The sequence below is a fragment of the Limulus polyphemus genome, unplaced genomic scaffold (genome assembly GCF_000517525.1).
Source record: "Limulus polyphemus unplaced genomic scaffold, Limulus_polyphemus-2.1.2 Scaffold840, whole genome shotgun sequence".
Lineage (NCBI taxonomy): Eukaryota > Metazoa > Arthropoda > Merostomata > Xiphosura > Limulidae > Limulus > Limulus polyphemus.
The window spans coordinates 284,484-308,969 of record NW_013666450.1 but is presented as its reverse complement, the minus strand read 5'-3'; the positions used below and the strand labels follow the sequence as shown (position 1 = coordinate 308,969).

The window sequence follows — 24,486 nt, the reverse complement described above, 5'->3', positions numbered from 1 at the left end:
TGACGTACAGTACAACCATCCGATCAGTGACCTCACCAACATACAGACCAGAAAAATGTCTAAGACATTGCTATCGTCGAATATCAGAACAATGGAAAGAGGGTTAAAGATGGACGACAGCTGAACAAATGTCACCTGTCTCGTACATTGGCTGATCATCGCGAATTAAATGTATTAAATTAATTAAAATTCCGTGCCAAACATAGCTATATAAAGTTCCTCCCTTCAAACCCTGTGCAAACTAAACAATGTCTTTTATATACAATTTTAACGTGGAAAAACGTTTTAGCTTGCAGTTCTTCCCAAATCTTCTGCCAAGAAGTCCTTCCCTGTAATAATGTTTGAAATTTTACATGTATGATGCGTGAAAAAACTTGATTGCAGCAGAGGATGCTACTTTAGCTGCTCTGTCTAACAAATCATTTCCTCCACTACAAATATCACCAGGATCTAATAAACCCTGATAGATTTTTATGATACAGGTTAATCGTTGTGAAGTTAGTCTATAGAATGATCTTTTTTTGTATCTGCTACTTCAGGGCTAGCTTAGTACTAAATTAGTACATTCTTCAGCTGAACCAGCTGACTTGTTTTATTTTGAAGCCATCTGTAAAGTAGGAATAATCTAAAATAGCTCCAATAGTGTTCATATAAAAAGATTTTACAGTAAGATCTATGAGGTTCTTGATAATGACTAAAGAACAAATTTCACATAAGAATAATAACCAGCCATTGTGGGATAAGTTCTCCATCAGACGCAAGTGTCTCGAAAGATAAACCTAGCTCACTCAATATTGCCTGAATACATAGTTAAATATAGAATAGCAGATCATATATTTGCAAAAAAGAGCATAGTCTCCTGGAGCATATAAATACAATGATTGAATAAGGATCATAGCTATGCACCATACTGCAAATATGGTTGGTTATGTTAAATATGGAGTAAAGTTCAAAGGAGTCGGTGTACAAGCTTTGTGTTGGAGAAATTCGGAGAGCTCGTGTGCAAAGTAAAACCCAAATTATGTGTAGGGTCGAATATTCTCAAAGTAGGAAGTATGGTTAAACCAAAGACTAGATTTTGTTTTCGAACTTTGTGTGTTTTAAGGCTATAAATCTCCAGAATAGCAACAAAAAAAGGAAAAAAAAATCTGTGTGTCCTTTGGGATGTTGACATCGACAGAATATTGAATGCCTTTGTACGTTTAATTTATTGCTGCTTTATACAGAATGAAGTAATTACTGTTTACAAATGAGGTTTCAAGAGTTTTCTACCACTATAGAAATGAGAATTATCTTAGTGAAGCTCTGTGATAGGTTGGAAACCTTATTGGTGGCAAAATGCAGATAAATGGCTTTAGATGTAAAACAACTGGCCTTCTATAAAAATGTTTCATTCAAATATTTGATTAAGGGAGGTCTGAAGCTACCTCTCGGTAATCCCCATATTCATGCTTAATAATATACAAGAAAGCCTTCAAAATATATGTAGGGTTGACACAGGATAAGGAAGTTATTCCATAATAACATTAACATTGATCGAGAAAAACTTGCATTCAATACGCAGTCTTGAGGAATGTCCAGGTCTTAAGTGAAGGGATTGTGAATGTATCAAACCAACATGGACCTTAAATGACCTAATGGCTAAGAATTGCTGACAGCAATGGGTAAATAACCACAGAACTATGGAGAAAGGCATCTTAAGATACCATACACCCAACAGACATCGTATTTTTTTAAGTAAAAAAAAAATATACCTTACTGTTATGTTTAACAAATCCATTCCAGCGTTTTGATCAGTTGGTTTTGATGAATCTTTGATCTTTAAAAACCGTAATTTTGTTTGGAGAAGTTTATTTGATTCGAAAAAAAAAACTAAAGTCTATGACTAACTATTCTATATAGCACTTGACAAATACAACTAGTCAAACCAATTGGGTTACAATTAAACAGAAGCATCTGATCCTTCATAAGCTTTGGGAAAGAGAACAATATCCTCTATAATAAGTCGGGAAATGTTCTATCCTACCAGATTTGGTTAAAAACCAAAGGAAAAGTGAGGAAGAAAAAAAGATGGAGCAGTATTTTTATGGGTATCATACATTCCGTATGTATGTATTGTGAAACTGGATCAGTGCTTATTATATTTCCACCTTCATGGAGGGCTTCAAGAGAGGAATGAAAATTCATAGGAATGCTCTCAGCATCTGTATTAATTACCTGGAAGTCAGGAGAACAATTGGTTGAGTTAAGAAGGCTAACATTAGTAATTATCCTCCTAAAGATGTTTTTGTCACGAGAGTAACCTATATGAGGACCCTCCAATATCTCCGCAGTTTCAAGGAACTCACTGTTATAATTGAAAGTTTGAACAAGTATATCCGTTGTTTGAAGTTTCTTAACAGACACAAAGGAACCAGCAACTACTTTTAAGCAATTTCAGATAGTAAAATGTTCTCATATTTGTACAAAGATTTGTCTGAGTGAATATCTGTGAACTGAAATACAGATGATTATCTGTAAGGTGTTGGGAGGGTGGGAGAGCAGATTTATTAATTTGGTGCCTTCTCAAATATTTCTCAATGATTTAACCCTTGAATTCCTATGACGATAGATTAAAATTCAAGACCAAAGTAATGTGTTGACAGGTGACACTCATCTACCTAGATTCACTTCTTTTCATGAGTCACCATGCACGTAGTTGCATATTTGGATCCCAAAGGAGCTTTATTGCAAAGATAGATAATATTTTGCTGGATCTTACTATTTAGCTATAGGTAAGATGTATTATCTCACTCTAAACTATTTGTACAATATTAGAATATAAGTAATGAACTGAGTGATAATATATAAAAGAAAATATTTTTTTCTCTATCATTATATTTACTTAAGCTTGCTCTGAATGTGTGAAACTCTGGCACATTTCGGAGCGAATACAACACACACACACGCGCAGATATATATATGCACGCACAGAGAGAAAGAGGGTTTGTGTAAAAAATCAAATAGTAATAACTTAGAGGAATTATTGCTCAAAATTTAAAGTTTTTAGGTTAAGAATAATTACTTTATTTTAACTTTTAAAATAGTCAAATTTCCCTTTGTAGTTATCCATTCATATAGAGGATAGTGAAAACCGTTATTTAACACCAGGAAACCAAAATCACAATCTTAATTTCTTCGTGTATTTTAGAGTACGTATAACAGATTAACCAACTACTTTGACTCCACTGATTAACCCAGGCTTTTTTTCTTTTTCTTTGTTTATATTTAACATGACTTTACACACGTTACCTATAGCGCTGAAAGTATATATTACGCCTATTTATGAATGCGAATTTCTAATACTAACTTCAGTTAGACTCTAATCTAATAATATTTATAATAGATCCGAATGAAGAAAAGTACTTTAAATGAAATAACAATTGCAACAGTTACTTTTCATAAGATATGCACCCGCCCGTACAATTGCATTCAACAGCGACTAATTTAAAACCAACTCTTAAAATAATTAAAAACGTTTTTAATAGAATTAAAATCGCCTTTTGAAAACCTACGTTATCTTCATTTAGTACTAGTTGTTGGCATTGTTGTAATTTATAATAAAGGTGTGACAATTTTGCTTTACTTAATTTTTGTGTTTTCTAGCCAAAGAATGTCAGCACAAGACTGTCTGGATCATCCATGGTTGAGGGTAGGTTTAGAATCTCCTCCTGTACTTTCAACGAAAGAGAGTGCTTTCAAGGTCTGTCTTCTGTCGCTTTGTAGACTGCTTCTTTCAGGTCTGCTCTTCTTAATAGTCTTAGTGTATAAACCTAGATCACAACACACCTACTCTCTAGACTGCATCTTTCAGGTCTCCTCTTCGTAATAGTCTTAGTGTAGAAACCTAGATCACAGCACACCTACTCTGTAGATTGGATCTTTCAGGTCTGCTCTATCTAATATACAAGTTTAGAAACCTAGATCATGGAACACCTACTCTGTAGACTGCATCTTTCTGCTCTGCTCTTTCTAATATCTAAGAGTAAAAAACCTAAATCAGATATCCTTACTCTGCAGTATTTTTCTTTAAAGTCGTTATCCACGAGGTAGCTTGTCGCCTGTGAGTTGTAGTCCACTAAATGGTTTATGAACTGCTTCGCCAACTACTTCGTCTCGTCCAAAAATTGAAATTAGAAAACTACTATATTCCATGCAACGTGTTAAAAGCTCAAGCTACCAGGAAGGTTTTACGTCATCAGTATACAGCCTTTCTTGGGTGATTTTGAGATGGTTCGTGTATTGTGCAAATAATACCAAGCTTTTAATTGTTTTTTTCTATAGAAACATAATTTCTTTAACCATTTTTATATTCTAACAAGGGCCCTTGGCCAGATTCATAAATTCGACCAATTGTTTAGGTAAACAAGGCCTCCTCTACAATAACACATTAAATGGCGAATATTATTCGGAATAAATTTGACATACGATGCGATTCTGAATAATAGCCGTACCTCTATGGTTTCACAATTACGTAATGGCAGATGTTAAAATCTTTTCACCTATTTAAGTCCATGTGATTTAAATGTTTGTTGATTTGTGTATGTTTGTGGCGGGAAATCCAAGATGCCTAGATAAAACAGAAACTTGGAAATCACTTGAGCCAGTGAACAACGCTACCTCGTGCGAACTGGTCTTATTAATCTTAGTATAGAAATCTCAGTAGGAAAATATCTTACTCGTAGCTTTCATCTTTATGTTCTATTTATTGTTCTTTGTGTAGAACTCTAGGAAAAAAAAAACGTCTGCCTTACTTATAGGCTGCATCTTTAACATTTGCTATATTTAACAGTTTTAGTGTAGAAATATGTTAGTGAACCTTCGCTTCTTCTCTAGGTAGACTTTCAATTCCTTTTTGCCTCATAATGTAAGTTAATCGAAGAACATCAGCCTCTCCTGGTATTCAAACTGGGCGGTTACTTACTTCAAAGGTTGCTTTTATCATTTTTTCTAGATGTTTTATCTTTAGAACTTGATATTTTTGGTGTGTTCTCTTTTACCTAAATAGTTCATTTTAAACTTCATTGTATTGTTTATATTCCTAGTTAAAATACTCACAATACTTTTCTTTAAATATGACTTTATAGAAAGACAAGATGAGGAAGGATACCCAGCTAGATAAAACGAGGCTTAAGAGGTTCGTAATTCGCCGTAGGTGGCAGGTAAGTACAAGCTTAAATATAGAATTTCGGTCCGTCACATATATGACAGTTAGTCTACATTGTATAATCATTATTTATGTGTGAAAGCCATATATATACAATAAGGTTATATCTCTTATACTAGACGATTAACTCTAATTCTAGTTTTATGGATATTTCATTCTTTAATATAAACTTAAAACAGATGTTTTCCGTATGGTGAAGTTTAATTTACATTCCACACACAGTAATCGTACCTTAACAGAAATAATATGAACCAGAATTAGTTGCTAGTGGTACCTTTTTAAAGTTTTATTGTCAGAGCTTTACACTATAAAAAAAAAAAAACAATCCAAGTAACTGAGTTCTTTGTTAACTTGTTAGAGTATCTTGCTTTTTAAAACAAACAAAAATATCCTGGTGAAACTGTTTTTGGGTCGGTAGGTTTTCTCGGTAAGAAATTATTTAAGGGTTCATGTTTGGAGTAATATCACTCGTCTTTCTTGCCAATTATCTCCAAATCCTCATCTCGTAAATCATAATATTACATGAATTAGAGCTTGTTCAATGTTATTAATTTATAATTAATTTTTTACCGGTTTTTATAATGTACCTTAAATATGTAGTACAATAGGTGTTAGATTACTTAGTTTGGAATAACTACCCTTGTTATGTTTAGGAAATGCAGTAATATTGAACCATATTCGAACATTGTGGCATTTCATATAAACATCAAAAAGTATAAAGTTTTTTTTTTATATCTCATACAAAAGGGAGTGTGTAAGAGTTGGCTTATCCTAAACCGTTATTGTAACTTAAAAACGGGCACCAATAAGTTTTTATTGATTTGTAAAAATATCGCCCATGTATGTTTTATTACCTGTTGCGTGGTAGCCCAAGTGAAAAAGAGTGGGGTGGGGGTTGCAAAAACCAAAAAAGATAAAATTGATTTTAAAAAAATCTATAAAAATCGGTGAAAATACCTACATTTTCATAAAGGCTGTCTGTCTTTCTGGTTTTATTTTAGTATTTTATTATTATTATTTTATTTTTATTTTTTCGTTTTCATAAAGACATTGATTAAAACGTTAAATTCGAGAAAGCTGAGAATTTGCGAAAATCATGTTTTTATTGATTTTCATTTATCCTGCTCCTGATTTCTAAGACTATAGCTGTAATTCTGTTCCATACCAGCTGAAAATATCACTAACCGCAAGGATGAAACAAGGAACTCAAACCTTTAAGTAAAAACACTATCTAATTACCTATACTCTTCACAAGGTTGACGTATAATGCTTATGTACGTAGACAGCTTGATTTGATCAGACGTTAAAATTAATTATATCATAGAATATCAACCACATATGGTCACACCCATAACTCTGCCTAAAAATGCCTCTGTGATTACTACGAAGTTGACAGCGGTACTAGCAGGAACAATTAATCATACATGTTCAATCTATGCCACTAATACCATGTTATTTTAAAAACACTGGGACATCTTTTATATGTATAAGATCTACATGTACATTTAGTATATACCGTATGTTTTATTATAGTTAACATAGTGAATGGGGAAGATGATAACTCATCCAGTAAATTAGAATGATACACAGTCTTAAGACAATCTGCTTATCCCTATTTCCATAATTTAACGTTAAAATAAATTAATAGAAGATTGCATGCAGTTACTGTTTATTCACAAAGTAATCATAATATCACTTTGACGTTCTTCATACATCTATTAAATTAAGACTATTTAATATTAATTTTCAATTAACTTTAATAAATACATTCCTGATGACGAATATATTCGAAACATTAAACACGAACAGTTTGTGGATCGTGTGAGTTTCTCTCTCTCTCGGGTTAAATATTCTTCGTTTTAATGAAGTTTTAAAGCTGCAATTCTCTCATTTAAGAAACATTTAAATCTAACCTATGATGAAATAAATTAGAAATAATTTCCCCAAATATTTCAGCTGAAAGCTTGCATATTTCTTTAACTCTAAAAATAGGAGTCTATCGTGCATTATTACTCTATTTTAAAAAAAAAAAGCACTAAGATTGCCTTTCAACGAGAATTTGATTATAACTTTGAAACAATACAATGCTTGTGTTCATTCGTTCAGAACCCTCTTGTAAATAAATCTTAATTTTAAAATGTTTTTCTCTATTTTTGTGAAGCTTTTGTTAACTTCACTGCCTTTTGTAAAGTAACTTGCGTATATATGTTTTCAGAGTAGTAGACCAGTCAATATACACTGAAAGAATATCAAAAAGACACGTTAATCCTAGTCTACAAGGTTGAAAAGTGTGACGTTTATACGAACAAATGCTAATAAGATACTCTACTTGTAACATGCCTTGCCCGTTGAAGGCTCCAGTAAAAGAGCCGAAAACGTGTAGAAATAATGTATGTATGTATTTGTGCAGTAACGTCCTAGAGTTTCTTAATATAGCGTTAATCTCACGAAACGAGTGTAAAGTAACATTTATCGTTTCTGGAAAGTGTGCACAAGACCTCAGACGTCATGAACATGTTTAAACCCATTTTTATAGTACAAATCCAAGTCAAAATAGCATGTGCCCCGACCTAAAGCAGCTTTTTTTTTTGGGGGGGGGAAGACTTTTCATCAACACCAAAACAACAATTTGGGAGTTTATTTGCGCTTTTCAAAGCAAGGTCGAGAAGCTGTTATAGCGGATTTTCTTTTGTTGAAAGTTGCCACCAAAACGCATCAATTCGTGTACGATCGACTCAGTTTTAGTTAAAATTTAAAATTTCTTTAAAAAATTTTCTTTGACGGCAGGAAGCGTTACTTTGTATGGACCCCCCCCCCCCTTCCACTATGGGGAAAAATTTGGTACCACGCCACGGTTTACTGTAGTTAACAAGATTTACATGACGTCGACATCAGTGCCTATATTTATTGCATTACACTCATTAAACATAACCCTTTATTCTCCTGATGAAGAATAGTGAACTATTCGAAAGTGCTCGAGTTTTGGGTCTCGTTTGAAAACATTACAACATTTGTAGATGATCCTGTGTGCTAATTTCTGAACCAGAAGATTTTAAAAGATTCATTTATAGCTTTAAACCCGATGTCACCTCATATGAAATCCCGTATAACTATTTTTAATTTGGATACCTTTTTATTTCTAATTTTGTTGTATATCATTACACAAGAAGTTCGTAATATCTGTTTTTGTAAAATTGATGCCAATCATTTCTTATATTGTCACTGATCTAATTTATTTCTTCCAACAGAAAGCTGTTAATGCTTTTCTGGCCCTTAAACGAATGGGAGCAACTATAAACTTGTAAAGAAAAGAAAAAAGTGAAACCAAAAATAAAAGTAACGAAACCCAAGTAAGATTTTGAATAATTACATATCTATTTTGTAGTATTTTTCCAGTAAAGGTATCGCACTGCATAATATGTGCTTATATAACCTAAATTGTGATAAAGTTTATTATAGCTGTGTTATGTTGGCTTGTATCTTTACTATATAAATCAATCTTGTTTGCAGTACCAGTGGCATGTTTTGCTTTAACATATTTGAAGAGAACATAAACTAATGGTTGCTGTTACTCGGAAGTAGGGCTTTTAAACTCCTTATTAACCAATGTTTTTTGTGGAATAATATTTTAATTATTTTGCAGCAGATCATTTGCAAACAGATTACTGAAACTTTTTGTATTTGCAGGTGTATCCAAGCAGAAGTGAGGACGTTGTTTATCAGTGGACTTATCCTAATGTAAAACCAGTTGCTAATCAGTCATGTTTAGGCCGCTAGCAATCATTCGCATATTGTTGTTATTATTATTTAGTTTTTATTATTTGTAATTAAGTACTACTCAACTTTTCATTTTTGCATTTTATTTTTGTAGTGAATATATTTTATTATAAGTGTCTTAGAATAATCTTTTTTTTTTTTTGTTGTTGTTGTTCATACTTTCATTCTTATCTTCAGTGTGTATAAAGGTATAATATTTCTTTTATTCCTGTTTAGAAAGTTATTTTAGTACTACAAAGCGTCACTAGATGGCAGATTGTACTGTCTTCTTACAATTACCGCGACAAAGAGAAACCATAGTGTTATCTATATATTTCAGAATTTAAAATAATGTCGCGACGCTATAATGTTTCTACAAAACTAACAGAACTAAGTCAGTTCAATATCTAGGTTTAAAAGTTCATTCGCTATCTTTCATTTTCCTCTCTACTTGTAAGCTGAGATCGTTAATTAATTTTTTTTAAGGTGTCATTTACTTTATTCTTGAATCTGTAGTAGAACTGCACTTGCAACTTAAAATGTAAGTTTACGTATAATTATAAATATTTAATAAATTAAAAGCAATCTTTGGCTAATATTATCATCACGTGCTCTAAAATAGTCTTCCACTGTGTTTGCTTTATTGAAATTACTAGAAAATAAGTTAATGAATTTGAATTAACTTTTGAAGAAATTTAAAATATGCGTACTTAATACGTATTAATGCACGTTTTAAATGTTACAGCAGAAGAGATGTTATTTTTTTGTAACTACAATACTTAGATTGTATCAACGTTAAAGTAATTAAACAGTCTTCATAAGGATTAACATTTTTGAAATGTTATGATTCTACCAAAAATTCGTACTGCTATCAGCAAAACATTGGCAGCGACGTGAACTTTAACTCTTTTATCAGATTCTTAGGTTGTGTTCAGTAAAGTTACGAACCACAGCTTTGATTTTCTTTCATTGGCAATGTTTTTGAATTTTATCCCATTTGATATTGGGAAATCTCGTAGAGAAATAACGCTGAATTCCAATACCCTGCAACTTTTTTTCGGTTATCTTTGTTTTGTGTTCTTCTCAAGCGTGCTAAAAACGCGCGTACTCAGTTTTTTTTGTTTTTTTTCATACAGCTTCTTTGATTTTAGATTTTATCCATATATCTTGCATACTGTGGCGAATTGGTTGAGATTCCTTAAAGGCAAGATAAAAGAATACCAAAGTAAATCAGCTCTACGATCAAAATAAATCTCAGTTTTTCTTTCAATTAACGTTGTGTAGCCACAAATACCGTTGTTAATTTGTAGAAGTCGGTATCTTGTTCCAGACGTAACACTCCGCAATAGTCACGGTAATAAGGAGTAACTCTACAATCGTGTAGAGGGGGGTATATATATTAGTTTCATGTAAAACATAAAAACCATGTAAATTGTATGTAATATTTTTTATGTATAAAAACAAAAAAAAATCAAATTTAAGAAACGTAAATACAGTGCACGTTCTTGTAAATAACTTTTGTTTGTAGCCTTTACGAGTAAGAAATAACTGCAAACACTGAAGTTTTCTATGCACTCCAAATAAATAAACACAAAATTGTATGACGTGCAAGATTTTAAAAATACACAAGTTTAAATATTTAGAGAGGAACGTTTTTTGAAACTTAAAACCAAACAGCCGCCATATCAAGGTGGGGATTAAAACAAAGTAGTTTTAGCTGCATCAACTAATTTTTTTTAAAGTTTTATATTATTGAAAGAGAAACTAATACACAATATCAATATAACTTTCTTGATCACTACAATTGTACTGTCTCTTTTGCAGTACATAAATGTAATACCCCACCTTTCTCAATTCTGGTACCAGATGTAAAATCCCACCCTTTCTCCATTCTACTCCCAAACATTTGCAAGTTAAACATGCATAAACAAACAATTTGATTACAAACATCAGTCCACATCTTTCGTATCTACTGAACATGAGCATCTTAACTTTATAAACGAAAATTACACTTTCATTAATGCGACAAAAACTGTTATTTGTCGCTTTTTCACTTCATTTTTCTTATATCAGTGAATTTTATCTTAAAATAATTTGCAATAATCTGCATTTCTGTACATCGATAATTTCAAGATTAAATTGTTCCATTGTGTGGCGGACAGTTACTTGTTTGAACGGGTGTGATTTAACGTAACATATTTTTGTAGTGTTTAATTTGGCTAGTCTGTTTCTGATATTGGATTTGTTGTGTTTTCCATGGTGTGTTTTATTGCGGTTTAACTTGAGAAATAATAGAAGCTGTAAGCTTGTCTACCTATTATCCTTGGTAAAAACAAAAAACTGTTGAAATAAGAATCTTTATTATTTATATTTCTGAACAGGAAAGTAGTGTGTATTTTTCTTTGTTTCGCTTAAGCTTACTTTGATGCCAGTAACAAAGTGTGGATAATCACTGAGGATTTGGTAGGAAAAAAATGATATTTTGCAGGAAAATCTAACAATAGAAATAATTAAGTTAAAACATAAGCATATTACATTTCAAGTAGTATTAGTAAAAAAAAATGAATAAGGTTTTTGTTAACATGTATACGTGGAATCATCGTGGCTTGTGTATGAAATTTGTGGATTTTTTATGCGTATGTAAACGCTATTAAAAGCTAATTTTAAACAAGTTAAACCTAAATGATATAACTAACTTTGTGAGGGTGGCAAAACTATATAATTTTCTCGTTTTTGGAAGAAAAAAGATTTGGTGGATCCGAAGTGGTATATCAGCTAATCAGACTTTATCTGTCTATCCTACGCCATCTTGAATAGTACAACTTGTTTTTCACTTCATATTGTTACTGAGGGCGAAATTCGGCAGAAGTTGCGAGCTATTTCATTCTGCTTGTAAAATTCAATCTGTTTCTCTATCGTGTCGCTTTGGTGACTGAAGCACCCACCTGGTTAGCAATATCACGGGTTAACTCCCACCAAAGCTCAATTTTTAATTCTTTAAAAAAATATTTAAATAGTTAGTGATGTTTATCGTGTCATTTAAAACATTCTGATCAATCTTCTGTTCGATAATTTTTGTAAGTATCATAAAATATTAAGAAAATAAAGTGAATTTGTTTTTTCTTATATAAGAGGTTAATTAAATGTGAAATGAAATATTCGCAAGGTGGCGAATTAAATGTAATCAATATTACGTAAATTAAGCATAATTTAAAAGGATGAACAAAAAGATTAATTTAGTCATCCGTGCATGGCTCAATAATAAAGCAATTATAATTAAAATAAAATACTTAATTAGAACTTTTCGTAGAATAGCAGAGAAATAATCAGTTGACAATTAATTTTAAGAATTTAATAATTTGCGTCGGTTTGTTTGTTGTTGACCTCTTTTCTCCCACATTTTTTTTCCAATGTGATTGAAGTTGTTTGTTTCGTTTTCCACTGAAGTATCCAGTTTCAAGCTGTGAAATGTTTTTCGCTGATGGAGGTGTTCATATATTCTTTTTGCTTGTATTAGTGGTATGTAATCGGTGAAGGAAACAACAAAAAAAATGGAATAAATAAACTTTTGCTTTTTACGACGAAGCTCCTGATTTTATTTTTATTTACGTTACTTAATAGCTTGTTTTAAGTTTCATTTATCAACACGATAGCACTCTTGCAGCTTTCTTTCACTGATAAGCTTAAATTATGAAACCGATTTTAGAAAATTAACTGGAGTTTTGATATTGTTCTATGAAAAAGGGGCATAAATTACCAGCAACATCTTGAAAAACAAAATATGGTTACAATTCGGCACAGGAGACGAATAATAGTTATGTCGGTTTTTAATAATACATTAGTCGTCAATTATAAAGAAACTTGAGGAAAGAGAGCTTGTCTGGCGTTTAACTCGTCTCGAGACAGACCCTGAATTTGTCATGGTGAACAACTGTGACCGGCTATTACCAAATCACTTCAGTTTATTCGGTAAGCCATAAATTTTTCCCCATGAGGATTAAAAGATCATCAAACAACCGAACATTAGCTGTAGGGGATTATTTTCTCTAGTGAAATTTGACAATAAGTCCGAACTAACTAACTATATATATGAGAGGACATAATCGCTATCGCCAGACTAAATGCCTTGTGCCGACAATGGGCACAGAAATGGTTTTAAATGGGAGTGACTACCATCGTACGGCACTTGTCTGAAGAACGGTTGGATGATGAAGTATTTCATCACCAAAGGAAAAAAAAACAGATGGGGGGGGGATCTTGATTCGGAACAGAAAACCGATTCTTGTCTAAATGTTCACTATATCTGATCATCAACGCACCTTGTTTAAAAAAGCAGATGGACACATGTTCATGACACACAGATTCGTTGTTCGTCTTGATACGTGCTTGTAATTACATGTACCGACACGCCAATTGGTAGTACAAATGTTACGAAGACGTACCAAAACAAACTAAGTGATTGGCACGTGTTCCTACTATACTTGTATACTAACTGACACAAGGATTGATGGTTTGTCTTGGCACGTGTTCATAATATATGTACTAACTGACTGTTATGGAACTGTTCACGAGTATTAGACTTTAAATTCAACCGAGCTAAAAGAAGTCGCAATCAGCAGTTCAACAGTTGGAAACTTATCTATCAACAGTTGGAACCCTATTTAAGGACATAGCTACAAGGAAAATGATGCAAGTTTAAGTAGCTGAAATCATTGTCATGGAGGGATGATATTGTACTATCTAAATACCGACGTTACTGAGACAGTAGGTAGCTACATCTAATATATACACATAGATTGTAGTTTGTTTGGGGCGAGGCACGCGACGTTTTCCAGCAGAGTAAAGATAACGGTTCTGTTGCTTTAAGAATACATCTCAAGAACATAACTGGGTACTAGAGTATTAACAGGGTGGGAGGAAGAGATCAAAAATGAACTTACTCTCACAGGTTCGCTATCGGAACTAAATACCGACAAAGATAAGACACAGTTCGACGCGGATTGGCTGTGGTCTTGACAAGGTTAATAATACATGTACTAACTGGTATACGGATTGGTAGTTTGTCTACGTGCTCGGACAATAGTATTCTTAACTTTGTTCGAGCAGTTTTGTTGAATGGAATATATTTGTTTAATCTTGAATTTTTAAGGTATTGACATTGTTATGTGATATGTTAACAGATAAACGCATAGAAATATAAACACAACTTAAACCGTTAAATCCATGAAGCAGTCAAAAAACTATATTCTGATCGGTATATAGATACACATATACAAAACCTAGTGTTTTATATCGTGATTTATATAATTTAACTTCTTTTCATGTACTGGGGCACTTTTTTTTATGTTTGTTTTGTATTGGACTATGATCTACATTTATTTGGCCTCATTAAATACTCGTATACAAATGTTTAGAGCATAGATCATCAGTGTTTACTGTTTATAAGTGATCATGCTCACAGTCAAGACTGGGAACTTCGCCGTTTTCTACTTCAGCTATAGTCCAATCGTATATATATAACCTGGAATCTTTAATGTTTAAGAGAGTGAACAGGCTATTAACAAAAACAAGTAAATTATAATCGTAATCGGGGGAAATACCCATAAAAGACAAACAAAGTTAAGCCATCATTCTCTCTAAATCTTAGATTCAAGATCAGGTCTTATTAACACTCCTTTCGGTACGTGTAAACATACAATAATTACTACGTCGTGTAAAGCTAAGCCGGCAGATTAATGATGCCATTCAATCTTCAGTGTCCAAAGTCATCCTTACACTTTCTTCTTTATCCATGTACTTAACTCTTGTTATCAGGTTATTTGTGGAAGATATAAAACGACCATTTTACTCTCAACTACACATTATAAGCAGTGAAGGCTGACGTTCGGGAAACAAGCATGAGTGGAAGACTGCCACGAATACATTTCGTAATTTTGTTATTTTCCAAACTTTTGATAAATGACATTCAATGTCAAGAAGATTGCGATGTACCTTGTAGTAATCACCCGAACGAAGTTAATGAGGAAATGTAAGTATATATATTTAAATATGTATTCAAGTATATAATTTAGACTCAAACTTTATTTGGACGACTCGAACCTCGTTTCTCACAGACGGTAATAATTATCCACCTTTATTAACTTCCAAGAACTTTTAATTAACAAAACAAAGACGAAGACAACAAAAGTTACCGTTTTTTTAACGTATTGATCGTTGTTGTATGTTTTGAAAGAGCCTTAACAAGCTTTCCTTGAAACAATATCTTAAACAATCGAAAAGCTGCTCATCTTGAAACTAAAATATTAACTCGTCGATCCCATTGACTTGTCAAGAATAGAACAATCTCTCACTACAAATAATGATCACTTTTGTTTGGTTGTAGTTAAACACAAAGCTACACAGTGGGCTATCTGTGCTCTGCCCACGACGGGTATCGAAACCCGCTTTTTGGCGTTGTAAATCCACAGACATACCGCTGTGCCACTGGGAGGCTGATCACTTTTATTACACGTTACAATCTATAAATTATGACGGTACAAATCGTTATTTACTGGGTTTTTTGTTTTTGTTTTTTGCATTTTATCAAAATTGATGTTGGAAATCTAACAACTTCCACGTTTATTGACTGCTTGCTTGGGAAATTATTTTGTTAACATAAACAGGAAATAATGAATTTCCCTCCCATAAAAATTATAAAATTACACACGCTTCCTACCTAAAAGCCCCCCCAGTGGCACAGCGGCATGTCTGCGGACTTACAACGCTAGAAACCGTGTAGGGCAGACCACAGATAGCCCTTTGTGTAGCTTTGTGCTTAACTACAAACAAACCCCCCTAAAGGATGAGAGAAAACTTTTTTTAACTTAAAAGTTGTTTGGAACTGGTGAAACTGCGTTGCGATGGTGCCCACTTGACTCAGGTGTACTCACATATAGAATGTTATAGAATATATTATCTAAACTCCCGTCTCTCAAACTTCCCTCCAAAAAAAACAATCACTGATAAAACATTAACATCCTGCTGTAAAATACTTTTTCCAAAATTATATATCGTTCCTATTAAGTAATTACATGCTCATAAAGTTTGTATCTTTCCATTAAGTAGTAGTTTAGTCTGTTATCATAATGCTTGATAAAAATAGTACTTTCTCGATCTATACATGTCAAAAAAGGACAAGAATTTTCGAGCTTTGTAAGCAGTTAAAACAACATTATCAGCTTGTTTCTTTTTTGGAGGTTACAAATTCCTAAATGGTCAAGAACGGAAATGGCATTTGAGATGTCTGCACGCATAAAACCAAATTTTTGTAAACCCTTTAAAATTCGGTAGTAGTGCTATTTTTTCATAGATAAACCATGCAAGATTTTAGCCTAGAAAGTATTAAGTAGTTTAATTTCAGCCAATGAATAATATTAAATAACCCTATTTGAATAATAATATTCTAAAGACAATTTGATCTGAATGACATCAAACAATGTAGGAATGAACTGCAGTATAACTTTTTTCACTAAACTGTTTTTTTTTTCTCTCTGCTGCACGCAGAATTTTATAAAGGGTTAAAATAGAATGAGATAGGAATCCCAATAATGCGTTACTTGATCTTGGGATTACTAATAATTAATAAGTCAATGTAATCTAATCAGAATTCAGTTTTTGTTTTAACTAAATACTCTTAGTTTGATCGCTTTTTTTAATTACTATATTAATTACTGGAATAATCATTTAAAAAATAATAATTAATGAATAAGGCTTTGCCCATCCGCATCAGGATGTAGCCTTCTGTCAGTTCGTTACGATCATGGCAAAGTTTTTACCTACTTACTGACGTGCTGACAAGGCGTGTTGGCAGCGAACATGTTCGGTGACGGGATTCGAACCTGCAACTTGTAAGTCGCAAGTCGAGCGCTCTAATCACCAGGCTCTTCCAAGACTTGGATAATTATTAGTTGTGATCTATATATATTTATCTAGAATTATATCATAAGTCTGTGATAATTACATAAGGTTCAAATAAAACAGAATTATTATATCTTTAAAACCCAAAATACATTAACAAATTGACGAAAGCAGTGATTTTTCTTCACAATTTTTCAGATATTTTACAAATTGTTCAGTCCTCAAGAATGGGGTTTCTACTTATTCGGCTTGTTTTAAAGACCACAGAGACTCTTGTAACCTAAGAAAATCCAGATATTTAAAATCTAGAACCTCTAGATTCGAAGTTTTGCCGTCTAAGCTGCTTCTTGGACATGTCATAGAAGTTGTGGAGGATTATGCTGAAGGTGTACTAGGAACCTTCCTTGTCAATGGAGGAATTGACGATATTCAAAGAGTTCTTCCTTCGTCTTTAATTGAAGAAAAGGCTGAAGAGGTAGCATTGGCGTTGTTAGCAAACAAAATAATGCGTGTAAGTGAAAATAAAAATAAGAGAAATGTGTATTAGACGGCAGCACATTTTGTTTTTGTTTTGTAGTTGTGATTTATTTAAGATCAAAAGATGTTTCAATGACATCATTCTTCTGAGATAATATTGACCAATGGGATTATATCACTTACTCTTACTTTATATGTTTGTAGTATTCAATTAAGACGTACAATAAAAGAAATACAGAAGAAGAACAAGCGTCATACATTCCCTTGCGAAATATTTATTGACTAATATAATACTTTTCATGGAAATAAATAAACCTTCACGTTTGATTATTTTTTAAATATTTAAATTTCAATTTGTTTCATGATTCCTATTTGTTAAATGTATAATAAGTTAGTGCTCGGAGCAAGTGTTAGTCGAAAAGAGCTGTGTGTTGATACAGATTATATGTCTTATCCCTGTTTAAAGAGCAGGTGGATTAACTAAAACATTCACAGGTGATGGTATCCACTCTGTCAAATAGAAGGACAGAAAATACCTGCCTTATTTTTCTTCGTGAACCAACTTTGTAAAAATTAAACTTCTGGTCCTAAGCTTCGAATTCTTTATTGTAATTAGATCTTTCTTTACAGTCTATTCTTGTGATTTAATATAGTGAAAGTTGCCTGATAGAAGACGCAAAATATGAATTTGCATCAATACCATAGTCTTTATAAATGTCATTTATAATAGTATGTAAAGACAGTTAAATGTGAATTTTTCTTGACGTTTCTTCACAGTTCGACCAACTTAAGAAAAGGAACTCCATCTTGATGTTTGTTCTTTTTCAAGCTCTAGTAACTCCGACCAGCTCGTGGATAAGGGATTAGATCCTGGCGTTTAACCTTTATCCAGCTCCAGTAACTTCGGCCAACTCGCGGGTAAGGAATTATATCTTGTCGTTTGTCCTGTATCCTGTCAACTCGTGGGTAACGGATAAAGTCTTGTCCTTTGTCCTCTAACCAGTTCCAGTAAATCCGGCCAACTCGCGGATAAGGGATTAAATCTTGTCGTTTGTCCTGTTTCCTGTCAACTCGCGGATAAGGGACAACATCTTGTCCTTTGCTCTCTAACCAATTCCGGTAACTCCGGCCAACTCGAGGATAAGGGATTGTGTCCTGTTGTTTATCCTTTATCCAGCTCCAGTAACTCCGGCCAACTCGCGGGTAAGGAATTATATCTTGTCGTTTGTCCTGTATCCTGTCAAATCGCGGATAAAGGATACGGTCTTGTCCTTTGTCCTCTAGCAAACTCCAGTAACTCCGGCCAAATCGCGGATAAGGAATTAAGTCCTGTCGTTTATCCTTTATGCAGCTCCAGTAATTCCGACCAACTCGAGGATAAGGGATTAGATCCTGCCGTTTATTATTTATCCAGCGCCAGTAACTCCGGTCAATTCGTGGATAAGGGATTAAGTCCTGTCCTTTGTCCTCTAACCAGTTCCATTGGCTCAGGCCAACTCTTGGATAAGGGTATACGTTCGGTTGTTTGTCCTCTGTCCAGTTCCAATAACTTCGGCCAACTCGTGGGTAAGGGATTATGTCCTGTCGTTTGTCATCCAACCAGCTCCAGTGACTCTGGCCAACTTGTGAATAAGGTATTAAGTCCTGTGACTTGTCATTTGACTGGCTCCAATACCTCTGACCAGCTCTCTGGTATTGCATTAGGTCTTGTCGTTTGTTTTCATCGAAAACGACGTAAGCTGTATAATGGTTATGACACATGGATTAAGTTATTACTATGACTAACAAGTTCGTATAATCTACAGAAAGTGTTTATGAAACTTTTCAGCTTATAAAAAATATGAGAGTACTAATGCAAGTTTCAAACAACATACGATCAAATACATTCCTATTGGTCATAAATATATAATGTTTCTTGCTTGGAAGAGAACAACACATTTGTGCATATTTTAATAAATGATTAACTCAGGAATATATACTATTTGTACTTACTAAATAATAAGTTACGCTAAATTACTAAGATAAACACATAAGCCGAATATTTTTGTTGTATTTATTAACGTGTTAAAAACAAACGAAACAAGTTTAAATTAAAACTTACCCATAGCTGGCGATAGCACCAATAGAAACAAGTAGACTGTCATTTTAGTCGAAAGAATGAGAAACAAAATTATGTATTTTTACATTTAAAGTAATGGTACTTTAAGGGACCTTTATACAAACTCTTGCCAATGTCAAGAACCACAGATCTGTTGTGAATACTCAGTAGAAGAGCTATTTATATGCTTGTCTGGCATCGCTAGTGCCTACGTAAATGTTGGCGGTGATTCCTATTGGAAAATGTTTTTAATACTAAACTAATGAGGATAAATGCCATTTTTCTGACACTAGGATTTTTCTTCATGAAACGTTGCTATCTTAGTAACTTTTACCAAAACATAAGCCCCCACAGAAGAGAGTATTTTGGTCAGATCGCTCTATATTAACCGGAAAATCCCTCCTGACATTTTTTTTTTCTTGAACGAGTGGAGTAATTTTGTTCCTAATCTTATAAACTATGATTTCATTGGAAGGCAACAACTCTGTAGCATACAAAATGAACATGCTCTCTGTTATTAAAAACGTCTAGTTTATTTTTAATCAACTCAACGTTTCTACAGTTGTCACCTAAAATACATTAAAGTATTGACTTCTGCCGTTTGGATATTTAAAAAAAAAATATTGAATTTCTTCACCACATAATACATATTAAATTATTGCGGTATCGAATCGAGTGTCAAATTCATATGTACCTATAAAAAAACTTTCCATTTAGCCAAGCGAAAGCGTTTGAAGAAGTTTAACTTTTAAAATGGTTAAAAAGTAATTATTACTGCAGGATGTGACATTTTTAATGGAGTATTAAAAGTTTTTAGTAAGATCATGCAACAGACGTCTATTCCTGTAGGCAACAAGTGTTTATTTTCTTCTTCGTTTTTTCTTTATCTCATTACGTCGAAATAATTGTTTTATGGAATTTTTGTTAAATGTGTAATGTAGTAATTTTAGTTACTGGTGAAAGAAAAACAGGTTCGTGTTAAACTGAAAACGAGGGTCCCGAAACTGTAGTATATCAGTTGAGACGCTGAATAAAACAATAATTTATAAAGCAACTATTGACCAGTAAACAACACAAGAGATTGTATAAAATTGAACATACCACAGTTTATGTACATATCCAATGTAAAAACTACTACAGGTATACAGACACAGTTGAAACGTGCTAAATCTGGTATACTTTAAACTTAGTTGCTTTTTTTTCTAAGTAACTGGAGAAATGTTTAGAATAAAACATTTGAACACTTTCAGCATTCTGCGCAGACTCAGAGATTAAGTACCTATATCCATGGGTATAGCCAGTGTTTGTGTGTAGAGGGTCTTTTTCTATAAACAATGTTTGTTTGTTTTAGAGCAAAGCCACATTGAGCCATATGCTGTGTACACCGCGGGGAATCAAACCACGGATTTTAGCGTTGTAAGTCTGTAGACTTACTGTTATCCCACAAGGGGACTTTTCCAAAAAACTGTGGACATTTTTTCTACTCAGAGATTTTACGTGACTGATATGAAAATGATGCATTTTATTTTTAAATCAGAAAATAGTGAACCTTTTAGATATTTAAATATATTAGGGTGGTAGTTCGACCTCTTCCCCCGACTACGCCCCTGCCTACAACTCCACATTTACCTGTTTATGATCATTATTTGATTCCAATAGGAAGGCGTAAATGAGTGTGTGTTTATAGTTAAAATTCTTCAAAAAATCGTTCCCATCAAAATGTGTGCGCTGCTCTTAAACCTTAAACAGCATACTTAAAAGCCATTACTAAATTAATTTTGAGCTAAAGCACAGGTCAAGTTTCAAGCCTACGCCGAGTGTCAACTTTGAGTTCGTATTCTATTACGTTGAACGTCTATACGAGATCGATGAGTTGTTTAACAATTTCTTACTTTTTGTTTTATTTTGTGCTTGAATAAATATTTTAAAATTACATTCATCAATATTAATAGAGAAATAATTGATATTTCCTTTGTTTCAGCACAAAACTGCACGATGTGCTAGCTATCTGTGCTGTACCCACCACAGAGATCGAACTCTGAATTTTAGAGCTATAACTCCTCAAGCTTACCGCTGAGCCACCGTGGGACTAAAATGAGTCATTAATGACGAAAGTGCTTAAAACGAGTATCGTCAATAGCTGCGGCAGGGGCAATACTTTCAGTTTTACTGATACAAAGAGTAACTTATAGTCCTTTTTTCATCTTCAGAATCATTCAAAACTTTTTGCAAGTGATCATATGTAAATCGAAATGCACATGCATTGGTGTCTGGGTGTGGCCTTGTGGCTAGCGTGTCCGATCTACGAATCCGAAGGTTTACTAGCGTGCTGTTGCCGCAAAAACATGCTTCGCACTTTGTGACCGTAGGTGCGTTATAAGAGCGACAGCACATTCCACTATTCGGTCAGGCAAGAGTAGTTCAGCCCAGGGTTAGTTGGTGGTGGGTGATGTTATTGACTAGCTGCTCTCCCTCTAAAGTTTAGACTATCACGTCAAATTTAGGGACTATATGCACAAGTAACCCTTCGTATAGTTTTGCGCGAAAATTTTAAACAAACAACCAAACAAGTATATACTGTGGTTTTATTGTTTTGTGGTTTGTACATTAAAATTATTTCTGTCGCCCTTCGGAGAAATAACAAATAATTATAATCCTAGTGATGACAGCAATATCACCACAACTAAACGTTTCTTCCTATAAATCAACCAGGAATAGTTTCTCAACCAAAAATTATACATGAGATCTCTTCAGAAAAAATGTTTGTAAAGTAAAAATGTAGCTTATCTTCAAACAACCCAACTTGACAAATTTGACTTGGATGTAGGGTACAACTTATGTGGTAACCGTAATGCTATTTTCGAAGTATAAATGAAAAAAACAATAAAAGTATCAAATGTCTAACAAAACAATTACACAGGCCTGCGATGGTTTTTGAAATTTTTACATGTTCTACTGTAATTCCTGTACGCTGAATCCGAAAATGGTATCCATTTTTCTCCATCACGTACAGATTTTTCACAAAACGTCATAACGCGATACATAAAAAAAATCAGGATGGATGAGGATGCATATTCGTTTGTCACGAATGTTCTTCCCTTTTCTTCAGTTTGTTTGTATTTTTGTTTACAAACATAATAATAAAAAATGTTCATTGCGGTAAACGAAATAAGAGATAAAAATTTGATCTAAGTTTATATCTTCTTCCCGATTTGTAAAAAAATCTTACGCGATAGAAAAACATAAATACTGTTTTCGAAATCTGCGTAGTTGAATTATGGAAAATCCGTTATTAAAACTGAAACAACTTTTATGAAGCTTAAATTCGCAGGCTTGTCTGTGTAATCAATAATTTGAGAAAAACAAATTTCATATTCGACTGCTGGCAAATAATAATGACAGTTTAGAAATGTATTTCCTCAAGGAAAGTTAGATTTTGAAGTAGGAAAATACATTCATTAAATATTTAATTCATTGTTAATTATAGCGATAATAAGTTACATAAAATAAATAATGAGTTTAAACGTGATTAAATTTGGTTAAAAATTCACTGAAAGTGTGAACTATTTTTACTCAATCTAAAGTTTCTCTTTCTTCTTCTTTTTTTTTCTATATTAATTTAACAGTGGCTGTCCTGGGCTGAGCCTGGCTAGTGTGCCTGAACTGAAATTTGTCGATGGATGATGTTGACCAGCTGCGTACATATAACACGTCTATCAGTTTAAACTTATAAAAATCAGTTGCATACAGTTCTTGTGTAATCCTTGTCTGATAGCACGCTGATTCTATTTCATGAAAGGAAAATCACTTTATGAAAAAAATAAATAAAACAAAGACCAAAAGAACCTACAACACAAACTGCTAATATCATTTTATTGACTGGTTCTTTACTATCTAGCGAACTGGAAGACTGTTTCACATCCAGATAGAAATAGAACCAATAACATTAGAATTATTAAATGATTATTTAATTATTTAAATGATATATATGATTACTTTTTATCATTTCAATTGCTTATTTTTTGTTTTAAAAACAGGATGTAAATTATTTAAGGGTACTGTAAAAAACAGGGTGTAAACAATGCAAGAATAACGAAATAATCCTCACATGATTAGGCACATAAAACATTGCTGTATAGTAGATGATCTCACAGTTACGAATTTATTATTATATATATATTTTCCTATAATTAAATCACTTTAGAAACTTTGTGGTACCTATAAATATATGGTGGGTGTACAAAAAGTTTAAATTATGAAATTTCAAATATTTTAACGACTACAAAAATATGTATCTAATAAATTTTAGTGGAGTGTTATATGTTTTGTACATTTATTTCCAACCTTCTCCTGGTAAAGTTTTCTACTTAAGACGAAGTTCCTCTATTAAACGGGTTTCAAAATCCAGATAAACTTTATTACATCAGTTTGGACACCAGGTTTATCCTAACTGGAAAGATTCCCGCTGACTACTAAATCTTTTGTTTAGATGCTGTAGACGAGAAAAATCACAAAGAAAACTTATCTTCAAACAATAAAATGAATCCTAATTTATAAAGGTTTATCCTGGTATGAAGTCTGTTACAACAAGCATTAACATTAACAAGAACGTGGGCACAAAGTAGACCAAGAGAGAAAGAGAGATGTATAAATAAAGGTGGTGATCTCGAAAATAGATCATCTTCTACACACACATCGAGTATACACAAGCAACTCTGTAAGATCTAACGTTGATAGTGCGTGGTTGCACAAAATAGTTGAAGAAAATTTATTGATAGAAAAAACTTTAAAAATCCAATATTTTCTTCATCACTGGACCACGATGTTGAAAGAACTTATAATATTTACAGCATCTTCACATCCCATGAAAACCGTTATTATTCTGTTGGTAATATGGGGAGTCACGGGTAAGAAACAAGAGCAAGTTTTAAAATTATTCATAGCTATTCTTGCTACATTTTGTTACAAAATGTTTCGTGAATCCAACATTGTAAATACATGTTAAGATTATTCTAAAATTTAACTGATTAAAAAATTTCCTTCTGAATTTATC

At 32.9% G+C, this 24,486-nt stretch overlaps 3 protein-coding genes across 4 annotated transcripts in view; 2 read left to right on the top strand and 1 right to left on the bottom strand.

Moving 5' to 3' along the window:
- LOC106460815 (myosin light chain kinase, smooth muscle-like) overlaps nt 1-12,540 on the top strand; it is a 66,463-nt gene extending 53,923 nt beyond the window's left edge. For both annotated transcript variants that reach the window (XM_013920556.2, XM_013920555.2), the window contains exons 8-11: nt 3,646-3,691; nt 5,127-5,201; nt 8,455-8,556; nt 8,894-12,540. In XM_013920556.2, the coding sequence (XP_013776010.1) occupies nt 3,646-3,691; nt 5,127-5,201; nt 8,455-8,511 (178 nt within the window). In that variant the 3' untranslated portion in view covers nt 8,512-8,556; nt 8,894-12,540. The remainder of the gene's footprint in view (nt 1-3,645; nt 3,692-5,126; nt 5,202-8,454; nt 8,557-8,893) is intronic.
- Nucleotides 12,541-17,594: 5,054 nt separating this feature from the next.
- Nucleotides 17,595-19,574, bottom strand: LOC111086088. Its single transcript, XM_022387608.1, has 2 exons — nt 19,437-19,574; nt 17,595-19,074 (listed from the first exon to the last, which is right to left on the bottom strand). Exons 1-2 carry the CDS (start codon nt 19,477-19,479, stop codon nt 18,167-18,169), a joined length of 951 nt encoding a protein of 316 aa, XP_022243316.1. The 5' UTR covers nt 19,480-19,574; the 3' UTR covers nt 17,595-18,166.
- A 4,554-nt stretch (nt 19,575-24,128) lies between these two features.
- Nucleotides 24,129-24,486, top strand: part of LOC111086089 — a 19,843-nt gene continuing 19,485 nt past the window's right edge. Inside the window, exon 1 of the mRNA XM_022387611.1 lies at nt 24,129-24,340. Within this exon, the coding sequence (XP_022243319.1) occupies nt 24,256-24,340 (85 nt within the window). The 5' untranslated portion in view covers nt 24,129-24,255. The remainder of the gene's footprint in view (nt 24,341-24,486) is intronic.